This window comes from Manis javanica, chromosome 9, assembly GCF_040802235.1.
Source record: "Manis javanica isolate MJ-LG chromosome 9, MJ_LKY, whole genome shotgun sequence".
Lineage (NCBI taxonomy): Eukaryota > Metazoa > Chordata > Mammalia > Pholidota > Manidae > Manis > Manis javanica.
Window position 1 is genome coordinate 737829 of NC_133164.1, and position 10631 is coordinate 748459.

The 10631-nt window shown below is 64.4% G+C and overlaps 1 protein-coding gene across 1 annotated transcript; it reads right to left on the reverse strand.

Moving 5' to 3' along the window:
• Window positions 1–1511: 1511 nt before the first annotated feature.
• F7 (coagulation factor VII) lies at window positions 1512–10631 on the reverse strand. The gene is made up of 9 exons (XM_017662875.3): window positions 10509–10631; window positions 10322–10429; window positions 8296–8456; window positions 7221–7245; window positions 7033–7146; window positions 5472–5612; window positions 4533–4642; window positions 2624–2747; window positions 1512–2143 (listed from the first exon to the last, which is right to left on the reverse strand). The coding sequence occupies exons 2-9, from the start codon at window positions 10389–10391 to the stop codon at window positions 1530–1532; spliced, it is 1359 nt and encodes a 452-aa protein (XP_017518364.2). The 5' UTR covers window positions 10392–10429; window positions 10509–10631; the 3' UTR covers window positions 1512–1529.

The following is a 10631-nucleotide window of genomic DNA, read 5'->3' on the forward strand; positions in this document are numbered from 1 at the left end:
GCAGGTGCGCACGGGTGCTGGGGCTGCTCTCCCAGCCCAGAAACCCCCCAGAGCATTGGGCATGGGGATGCGGCCCCTGAGCTCCTCGGCTGACCGACTGGGCTCCTGGTCTGGCCCCTTCGGGCCCCCCTGCCTCCCGCCTTTACTTCCCTGGAAGCAGAGTCCAGCCAGCTTCTGTTTCCAGAGAGAAACGAGACTTGCTGGGCTTGGGCCTGTGGAGGCCTCGGGAGTTTCAGCAGCAGAACTGCCCCAGGCCTTTGCAGCTTGCAGTGCTGAGCTGGAGGGCCACTGGATGCCTGCGGATCAGCTTTACTGCCCACGGCGACGCAGCGTCCTCCCAGGCACCTCGGTGTAGGCACACTGGCACCATCCCTGTGGCGAGCATCCAGGCAGGCTCCCCCCACGGGGGTTGAGTGCCTTGGCCAAGAGCAGGAGGCAGACGCCTGGCCCCATCGCTCTGTGAGCGCCCTGACAATGGCCGCCTGACGGGCAGCCGAGCACGTTAGGTGAGCACTTTAGGCTCCGCTGGTCAGGTGTCTCCTTGGCCAGATGTCTCTGCCCCACCTACTTAGCACTGCGGTTTCAGGCCACCGTGGATGATGTATAGAGGCACGGGTGTGTCCCAATAAAACTATTTGCAGAACCCAGCGGCTTGGACTCATCCCCATCATAGCTGTGGACCCTGCACCAAAGGGTGCTGGCGTGCTCAGCAGAGCAGGTGCCACCTGCAGCTCCCAGGTGGTCCAGGCACTGGGCAGGCCAGCTGTCCAGGCGGGCTCAGGGGGCCCGCTTCTGCATGGGCACCTCTGCTCCGACCGCCTGCCTCACGTTCTTCCCCACCAAGGCCTATGTTAGGCTCAGTGTGCCTCACGATCGCCTGATAGCAGTGTGTCCCCCCACCTGCTGATCTGGGCAGGACCTGGGACCCTGCATTTTGTGGGGCGGCCCTGACGGTTCTCGGGCAGGCATTCCCTGGGCCTCCCTTGGAGGACTGTCACTCACGAGGGCCTTGGCAGGAGGACACCCAGTTCTGTGGGGCTTGAGAGGCTCTTGGGGTTGAAGACCAGCCTCCGCCCAAGGTGGTTTGCCTCGATGAGGCTGGTAAACATGAGAGGAGGGAGCTGGTGGCAGGTGCCAGCGTGGATGGTGGTGGCAGATGGCGTGTGGAGCACCAGCGCCCTCACATCTATGGGAAAAGACACACCTGCAGGAATTCTCTGGAGGATAGCTGCCAAAGTGAATGGCTGATGCCTCTGTTTTGTCTGAAACAAGGATGGAATACTCGTTTGAGGAAGAAAAAGTGGAAAGTTAAGGGACAGCCCTCAGTTGGCAGCACGCCTCCCCTCCCACAGACGCCACGCTCCAGCCTGTGTCGGGCCGCCGCAGGACGCCCCGGCTCTGTCCCCGGTCTCTCCACTTTCCTCTGGGTCTCCCTCCCGGCCTCTCCGTGTCTCCCCCCTCCTGCCCCCTCTGTCCACCCCGAGAGCTGCAGAGAATTTAGGGCCTTGAAGCCAAGAGCAGCAACAGCTTTATTGGTCAGGAGCGGTGCTGGGGGGTGGGGCCCGAAGGAGGCCCCCCGAGGGCGGCTGGGAGCCCATAAGCCTGAGCAGCCACTGCGTGTATTGGGAGACCCTGGTGTACACCCCGAAGTGGCCCTCGGCCGCACAGCCCTGACCCCAGCTCACGATGCCAGTCAGGTACCACGTGCCCTGGAACTCTGTGGCGTGCGGGCCCCCACTGTCCCCCTTGCAGGCGTCCTTGCTGCCGTCCAGGTAGCCAGCACAGAACATGTTCTCCGTGACTGCCGGGGAGCCCGCCCTCCTGCGCGACTGCTCCTGGCAGTCCTGGGTCATCAGCCTGGGCACCTGGATGGCCATGAGCTCCCGGGCTGTGGCGCCCCTGTCCAGGAGCTGGCCCCAGCCGCTCACAGATGAGAAGCGTACGAAGGCCAGCGTCCTCTCGGAGAAGGTCTTCTCAGGCAGGCAGAGGGGCACCACGTGGTCCGTGAAGGCCACGGGGTCCCGCAGGCGGAGCAGGGCAATGTCGTGATCTGTCTTGCCCGGGATGTACTTGGCGTGGACGGTGACCTGAGAGACGTGCCGCTCCTGCTCGCTGCCCTCCTCTTCGATGAGGTCGTGCTCACCTGCAGGACACCAGCCATGCTCAGCCCTCACCCCGCAGCCTCAGCCTCCCCTTCCGGAGCCTCCCTTGGCACAGAGGAGCCCATGTCCAGCCCCAGGCCAGCTGAGCAGCCTCCCCAGATGGCCTGTGCCAGGCTCTGCGCAGTGTGGACGGGCTGGGCTGGCAGCTGTGGTGAGGGAATCCCCATCCTCCGTTCTTCCCAGGTGGGGCCTGGCCCTCCCCAGGGTTCTCAGCGTCCCACAGACCCAGGGGGCAGCAGCCTGTCCGTGGTGGGGCTGCAGCCCCCTCAGTGCTCTTGGCCCAAACAAGATGGATGGTACAGCCCCCCCATCTTTATTTGGGGTGGGAAAGAGGCTGAGGGGGCTGCAGGCACACCCTGCAGGCTCTGAGGGCCGCCCCGCCACCCATCCTCTTTCTGGAGAAGCTCATCTGGTCATTCAGGGGCCCTTCCCTCCTCAGAGGCGGCGACCACAAAGCCTACCCAAAGCCACCGTCAGGTTCCTCCAGTTCTTGATTCTGTCGAAGCAGTGGGCTGCAGAGACCACCCAGGTGGCATCGAGCAGGACGCCGCCACACAGCAGGGCGCCGTTCAGCCTCAGCACAGCCTGACAAGGCACAGCAGGTGCTGGAAGGCACATCGTCGTCCCCTTTCCCGTGCAGCCTCCGCACACACGGCTGCGCTGCAGGGCCACGTCCAGAGGGCCCCAGCAGAACGTTTCCCGCCCAGCTCAGGGAATGAAGCTGACCGGTGCTGGCCCGACATCAGACATGTGGGAGCTGGGCCCCTCCGCACCCACACGATTCTCACCCCAGGTGGACCCGAGCCCTGATCCGCTCTGAGTGCCCGAGAGGAGCCCATGAGACTCCCTGGGACGGCCCAGAGAGCAGTGCGTGGAGGACGGTGGACTCGCAATAAAGGTTTCCCTGTTTCTTCTAGAAGCAGAGGGGCTGCTTTGCAGGTGCTTGAGTGAATCTTAGGTGGAGGCATTTCCCTGCCAGGACCTGCCCAGTGGGCGGGAGGAGTCAGGCTTTGGCTAGCCCAGCTTGCAGGCGCGAGGCAGTGCCAGGCCGAGGGGGCCCGGCCATGGGCGGGCGGACGCTGCACACGGCCCTGGTGTTCAACATCCACCACATGGGGTGAAGGCAGGTCGACCAGGGAGAGAAGAAACTGAGAATGGGGCCGGGTCCCCGGCAGTGTGGGAACAGAGGCTTGGGGCTGCCCGCTCCTCACCCAAACCCACAACCACTGGGCTCCACGGAGCAAAACCACAGCAAGGCCCTCCCCTGGCGGCAGATGAGGGGGGCCAGCGGCAGGCCCCTGGTGGGTGCGGGTAGGGGGCCCAGCCCTGACAGTGGGCTGAGTGGCCGTGGCCCTGGCTGACAGTGGCTCTGGGTGGTCCTCGCGAGCCCAGCCTGGGCCTCCGGGGGCAAGCCCCTGACGCAGGAAGGCCTGTTTCCCTGCCTGCACGGGGTGAGGTCCCATGGCCTCCAGATTGTGGCAGGAATGACAGAGACATGAGGTCCTGGTGGTGGGAAGCTGTGCCTGCTGCAGCCCCCTGCCCTCCTGGGTGCCCCCTGCCGCTCACAGGCAGAAACCCCCAGCAGAGATGCTGCCACCCACCCGGGGCGCTGTGGTGGGCACTCAGCCCCAGGTGGGTGTGTGCAGTGCAGGCGATCACTCTGAGCACCCGGCACCAGGGGGCAGCGCTCTGTGGGGGCGGGGGGCACAGGGCTGCCCACTCAACAAGACGGCAGCTTCTAGGGCTGGTCTGGAGGGGCCCGTGGCTGGGACCCCAGGCAAGGCCGCCGTGGGTCCCAGTCTGCAGTCGCCCTCACAGGGCTCTCCTGTGTTTACTTTTCTTTCTAAAATCTCCTGTTTAACTGGTGTCCCAGCGCAACAGGCTCCAGGGCAGCGGACTGGCTTGGCCCGCATGGCAGGCCTCCTCACCCTGGGGCACACATCCCAGCTCTTGGGATCCTGACCCACGGGGCTGGGTACCTAGGATTCTGCACTCCCAGTGGGGCCTGGGCTCGCAGGCAGCCACGCTGACCTGAGCAGCCTCCCCACCCTCAAGAGGCTCAGCTTCCAGAGGCAGATGGGGGTGGGGCCTTGGAGGCGAGGGGGCTGGGCTCAGACCCTGCCTCTCCCTACTCATCTGCCACAGAGAAGTGAGCTAGCAGCTCCCGTGGGGCCACAGGGAGGCGTTAGGTGGCAGGGGCTCTGCCTAGAGCTTGTAAATCCGGGACGGGTGGGCACATGGATGTGGGTGCGAGCAGGCGTGGACTTGCGAACAGAGAAGGCCCCTGAAGTGCCGCCATGACAGGTGCCTGGGGCCTGGGGGGCCTGCAGCTGGCTGCCCACTTTCCTTTTGAGGGCCCTGAAGCCTTACCTGCCAGGGACACTCCCCTTTGGGGCACACCTTGCCACCCACGATTCGGCCCTGGGGATCGCTGCCATTTCTTTTTTCCAGAACAGGAATTTTTCCACACGGATATTCAACTGTATAAACAGAAGTCGGCAAGATATGGGGACTTGTGACACGAACGTGCTGGCGAGGGAAGGTGAGGAGCGCTGGCTCCTGCCGGGCCATGAGCCCCAGCCAGCCACGGGGCTGGTTTTGCAGGAATGGCAGCCTGCTTCTTAAAACTGGACTCTGCTCATTTTTCCAGGGGGGTGAGGGTGCCCTGAGTTTACTGAAAGATGGGTGTTGTTCTGTTTACATGCTGGCAGCATCTCAGACACCTGTGCAGGTATGAGGGCCCTGCTGCGGTCTCTCCAGTAAGTCCTGGGGCTGGAAGAGAGAGTGTTGAGACGCAGCAGCTGAACTGCAGGCCTGTCAGCTCACGCTGGCTTCATGTACCTCTAAAGAGATGCAGGCCTTGGGGTGCCCCAGCCCTTTTGAGATTTTGGCCCTGTTAGTTTGAAGCTGGTTTGGAGGAATTTTTCCATTATCCTAAAAGTGCTTGCCTATCAAAAAGATTTGGAATTCAGAATTGTGCTGCGGTGAGTTGAGACCCTGGCAGGTGATGTGGGTCTGGGCAGAGGGCGCCGGGAGTGGGGCGGGCAGAGCCACCCTGCCCCTCGGGGCCTGCCTCGCGCAGGCAGGGAGCTGCCCCCAGTGCTCGGCCCTGCCCGCTGCCCTGGCTTGCTCTCGGCGGGCACCCTCTGCACCCTGGCCCCCCTCCCTCACCGGCCACACCAAGTAGGTGCTCCCTCTCAGGCAGGCTGCCCTCTCATCCTTTAGCCAAGGAGGTAGCTCAAGGCAGGGCAGGAACTGGTGAAGTGAGCCGGTGCACAGCCCTGGAGCCCGTCCCTGGGGACCTGTTACCTGTGGGCACGCAGGACACCCCGTCGGCCTGGAGCGCGTACCCCTCGTGGCACCCGCAGGAGCGCCGGCTCCCGGCGTGGTCGTGGCAGTACTGCTGGCAGCCTCCGTTGTCATTCACACAGACCAGCTGGTCATTCTCGTCTGAGGAAGGAAGGTGATGGCCTGAAAGTGGCCTCTGCCCAGCCCCGGAGGCCGGCCCTCCCTGGGTCAGGGCCACTCAGCTGCTGGTGACAGAGATGAGCTGAGCTCTGTGGCCTGACCCCAGAGAGGGAGGCCGGAGTTCGGGGTCCCGTGTCTGAGCAGCCCAGCCAGTGGGGACGCACAGGCGCACACGGGGGCCACCACGCTCTCCTCCCTCCTGCTGCTGGAAGCTGGGGAGGGTCTGGGGGTGGTGAAGGCGTCTGACACAATTGGGGACCTGCCAGCAAGAGGCAACAGAGATGAGGCTGCTCCCCAGCCAGGCGCTGGTGCCCCAGTGAGCCAGCCGGGCTGGGCGCTGCCCTGGACGGAGACGAGGGGCACCCGCCTGACCCCGAAGGGGAGCGTCTTGGTGTGAGAAACAGTTGGCTTGCTGGGCATGTCCAGGATCCCCGCAGAGCAGCCTGTCCTGGGACCGAATCTGCCCTGGGCTGCCGGGCACCCAAGGCTGGCAGGGCTGTGGCTTTCCAGTCCAGATAACGGGCAGGAGGCCTGAGTGCCCCCTTCACCCTCTGGCCTCTGTCCTGCTTAGTGCAGAAAGCGGCTGTGGCCCAGGAGAGCTAGGGCAGCAGAGAGCAGCATGTGGCAGAGGCCTGGCTGACGGGAGGCCTGGCCTTTGCCCTCAACTCTGCGAGGTGACCTCTGAGTCGGGCACTTCAGTCTTCCCGACCAGAGCGTGTTTCCCTGGGAGCCTGGGCCACCTGGAGGGTCTGACAGTGTGGTTCATGTGGGGCCATGTGGTGTCAGCTGACCTCTGGTGGGGCAGGAGATGGAAGCCAGCTGCACGGTGGTCAGCCAGGGCCACGTGACTGGGCCCTGACGCACCTCTGGACAGAGGCTCGGCGTGGTTCCTGGCCGGCTGCAGCCCGTCTCGTGACGGGTTGTTCTTGGAGGGTAGGAGGCTGCCCACCAGGCCCACCATGGCGGCACCTGCTCCGTGCTGCCTCTGACCTGTAGTCTTCTGCCTGTGTGTCAGGCCTTAGAGACCTCTGAGTCCTAGTGAATTACTGACGCTGAGGATGGTCTGAGGACCCCGAACTGTGTTAATCTGTAGTGTTTGGAGGGTGAAGCCCCTCATGCTGTTGTAGCAGCAGGTAGGGGAGGGATCCCTGCTGTGCAGGCCAGTGAGCACAGGAAGCCAGGCGCTGGGACACTGACTCTCGTCCGGGCCCTCTGCAGGCACATCAGAGTCCCTAGTGCTGGGAGCCCAGGGCCTTGTATCTCCCAGAAAGGGGCGGGGGGCAGCCAGTTTGAAGTCAGCGCCCTGGAAGCCCAGATCCAGCCCCGGGGGGCTGGCAGGGCCCCAGGTCACCCGGACCAGCGCCCCCCCTGGGGCCCGTCTGCCAGCTGCGGGAATGCTCACCTGTCTCGCAGTTGCGGCCCTGGAAACCGTCCGGGCAGAAGCAGAGGTAAGCCTGGAGCTGGTCTTCGCAGGAGCCTCCGTTCCGGCACGGGTTCGAGGCGCACTGGTCCCCGTCTGGGGAGCAGCTTCGCGTCAGCCTGCCCAGCAGGAGGCTGCAGGCAGGGCCAAGCCCGGTGTTCCCTACTCACCATTGTAAGAAATCCAGAACTGCCTCTGGGGGAACAGAGAGGAAGCCTGAGACACTCGCCCAGCAGATGCACCCCCAGAGCCGGCAGCAAGCTGGGGGGCCGGAGCGTCTGACCGGGGCCCTTGGCAACGGGCTCTGGAAGCCAGACCTTCACGGGGTGCGGTGCAGTCTCTTATCCCACCCCCTCCACCCCAGCAGGGGCCACTGTGTCCCCGCTCCAGTTAGAACACCCAGCGGCGGCCGGACGCTGCCGTCTCCAGGCAGAGAACCTGGGACAAGAGCATGTGTCCAGCGTGCGGCCCGTGGGAGGAAAGGGTCAGTAATGGGGCAGAGGCTCCATCAGTGAAATTGATTCTGGATCACTGGGCCTAAACTCAACTCAACTCAACTCAACTCAACTCAACTCAACTCAACTCAACTCAAACTCCTGGGGCTCTGGGGGGACAAAACAGGGTGAGGATGTTGGAAACGTCTTGAAAATCGGGCAGTGTGCCTGCACGGGCATGACCATCCTCTGTGTACTGGAGAGGGTCGCGTTGGCCTCTGCCTCAGAGCCCGGTTCCTGCTGGGTGTGAGCTGTGTGCCCTGCGGTGTGAGGTGGGGTGTGCCCCACCTCCTCCCGGCCTGGGCCCGCTCCTGGTGAGCGGCTGGAGGGATGTGATGCAGTTAAATCCACGTCCCAGGTAGCGGGGTGGAAACGGGGACATACAGTGCACACTGTGGGCTGGGCCGGAAGCCCTGGGTCCTCACCCGGTTACCCTGAAGAGATGTCCAAGGGCGGGCGCAGCAGGGGACGCTCACCCAGGCCGGTTTCTCCCATAACCGCCCCGCAGGCAGTGCCACCCTGAAGCATGCACAGCCCTAGACCCAGACCGGCCTTTCTTGCCAGGGCGGGGGCGCCAGGCGCTGGGACAGTGCCCATGCACAGCTGCAAGGCTTGAGCGGTGCGCGTGGCAGCGGGCATGGGTGGCCCCAAGGAGCACGCCCGGAGGGAGGCCGGCGCAGTGCCCCCAGCCGTGCAGCCCTGCCAGCAGGTGCCCGTCCTGTCCACTCCCCGCGGCGGCGCTGGGGCTCACCGCGCGCTCGCTGCTCTGGAAGATCTCCCGGGCCTCCTCCAGGGAGCAGCGCTCCTCCTGGCACTCTCGCTCCAGGGAGCCGGGCCGCAGCTCCTCCAGCAGCCAGTTGGCACGCCTTCGCCTGTGCAGGACGCCGTGGGCTTCCTTCTGGGGGATGAAGACTGAGGGACAGTGCGGGGGAGCCCCACGGCCACCCTTCCTGGGCCCGCCACGACGGGAGCCTGGCCGCCCAGGGCCCAGGCAGCGAGGCCTGTGCCCTCCATGCACAGTGGGGTGACACATTCACTGAGTAGTGACTTAGCACAGCCATAGCTTGTGGCCTGGCCACCCCACTTCTGGGACCCATCCTGAGCGTGTAGGCACGTGGGGCCACCGGGCAGCAGGAGAGTGTCTGATGATGATAGGACGTGCGGACGGTACCCCATCCCCACAAGTGCAGTGCTCAGAGATGGGTGATGTCAAGTGCCAGCTCACAAAGTAACATACTGCAGTATGTGTGAACACGTCTGTGTGGATGTATTTATTGAAAGAATATACATAAAGCTTAACTTGGAGAATTAAAGTCATTCTGTCCCAGAATGTGTTCAGTCCATATGTGCACTTTCAACAATCAGAGTTGGAGTCCGCCGGTGCCAGCACCTCCACCCTGTGTCCAGCCGGGCTTGGGCAGGGCCTGCCCGGAGGGTTCTGCGCCCCGGACCCAGGCTTTCCCAGGACTTGGTCACTCCCCAACGTGGACACCTCTCTCCTCGCCACCAGCCCACCCCTAACACTCTTCTGCTTTGCTGTTGACCTCTCTCTCTCTTAAGACCACCCTGGAAGGTAGCTCCTCTCTTCCACCACACTGACCTGGCATCTGAGACAGAAAGCAGCCCTGCGCCCCCTCCACCCGGGATATGCGGGCTGCTCTTGCCCTCGCCTGGGCGGGACCTGCTTTCTGCCGTTGCTTCCCAACACTCCATCCCACAGTGCGGCCTGGCCTCCTGGCCTCTGCCTCTGCCCAGCCTTCCTTGCTGCCAACCCTGGAGATTTGGCACCCTCAGCGCTGGTCTGCCTGGGCTCAGTCCCCTCCCAGCTGTGCCCCACCTCCCCTCGCCAGCCCTGTGCCCTGACTGGCAGCTGATCGCTTCGGAACCCAGCCTCTCCAGGCCCAGGGGCAGCTGCGGTGGAAACAATGTGGTGACTGCAGACACCCTCCTGCCCTGCAGGCTGAGCCTGTGTCCCAGCCTTACTGGAGGTCCGTCTTCTCCATCCGGCCCCCACCCGGCCTGCTCTTCTGCTGTCCTTGTCCTGGTCCCCAGTCACATTTCTCCAGGCACCTGGCCTCTCCCAGCCGATCCTGCCATGAGCCCGGTGCGCCTGCTCCCCAAGCCCTGCACCTGCCCCTCTCAATCACTGCCCCTTCGGAGGGACTGCGGGCAGAGCTGACTCGAGCAGGAGCGCTCTCCTCTGGGCACCTGTAGTGAACAGGGGGCAGCCCCGTTCCTCAGGGTTAGAAGGGCAGCAGGACCGGGTCATACGGGGCAGTGTTGGCACCTTGTTTCTCCCATGGCTGCTACTGGGTCTGCAAAGTCACGGCGAGGGCATGTTTTGTCACCATGTTTCCGCATTCAGAACCTCTATGCCTTTGAGGTGGGGCCGGGGGCTGGTCACAGCTGTGGTGGCAGGTGGCACAGCCAATGTCCACATGCCGTCCCTGGGACTGGCGGCAAGGGCCCAGGGAGCAGAGCAAGAGGGAAGCGCCCCCCCTCGGTGCCTGCGCGCCCCGGATTCTGAGTGCTGCCCAAGCACACGGGGCGCGTCCCCACCTATGGCTGGGAAAGCACCGCTGGCCCCCCAGATCTCTGGAAACGATCGTGCCAGAGCGGCCCGTCCTCCGGCACTCACCAAGGGCCCGTGCACCTTTTTGGAAGAAAAGTGGATCACATCCGAGCCCAGTGTCCATAACAAAGGCCAGGGCTGGGAGGCCCGGCTGCCCTCCTCAGGGGAAGGAGCAGAAGAAGGGGAGCCCCACAGCCCCACATACCTGCAGCCAGAGGCCCCTGCAGGCTCAGCAGAAGGCAGAGGAGGGCCGGCCCGCGGGGCTGGAGAGCCATGCTGAGTCCCTGGGTCACTGCCTGTGTGAGGACGTTCCCTGTGGGGCGGGAGGCAAAGTTCTAGGCCTCGGAGCGCTGAGAGGGGCGGGGGGCGGGGGACAGGCCTGGCTCAGATACCGCTGGACAGGCTGCCGTAGAGCCCCCGCCTGGTGACCAAGACAGGAAGCTGGCCACGCCCAGGACGCCGAGCCAGGGGCCAGCACAGCAGCAGGCCTGTGGGACGAGCTCTCTCTTCCTGGA

Excerpts from the sequence above, each read along its gene's own strand:
- F7 (XM_017662875.3), bottom strand. The coding sequence starts at position 10,391 with ATGGCTCTCCAGCCCCGCGGGCCGGCCCTCCTCTGCCTTCTGCTGAGC. Across the intron at positions 8,457-10,321 it reads GCAGGGGCCTCTGGCTGCAG|TCTTCATCCCCCAGAAGGAA; the intron begins GTATGTGGGGCT and ends ACTGTCCCTCAG. Across the intron at positions 7,246-8,295 it reads TCCAGAGCAGCGAGCGCGCG|AGGCAGTTCTGGATTTCTTA; the intron begins GTGAGCCCCAGC and ends CTGTTCCCCCAG.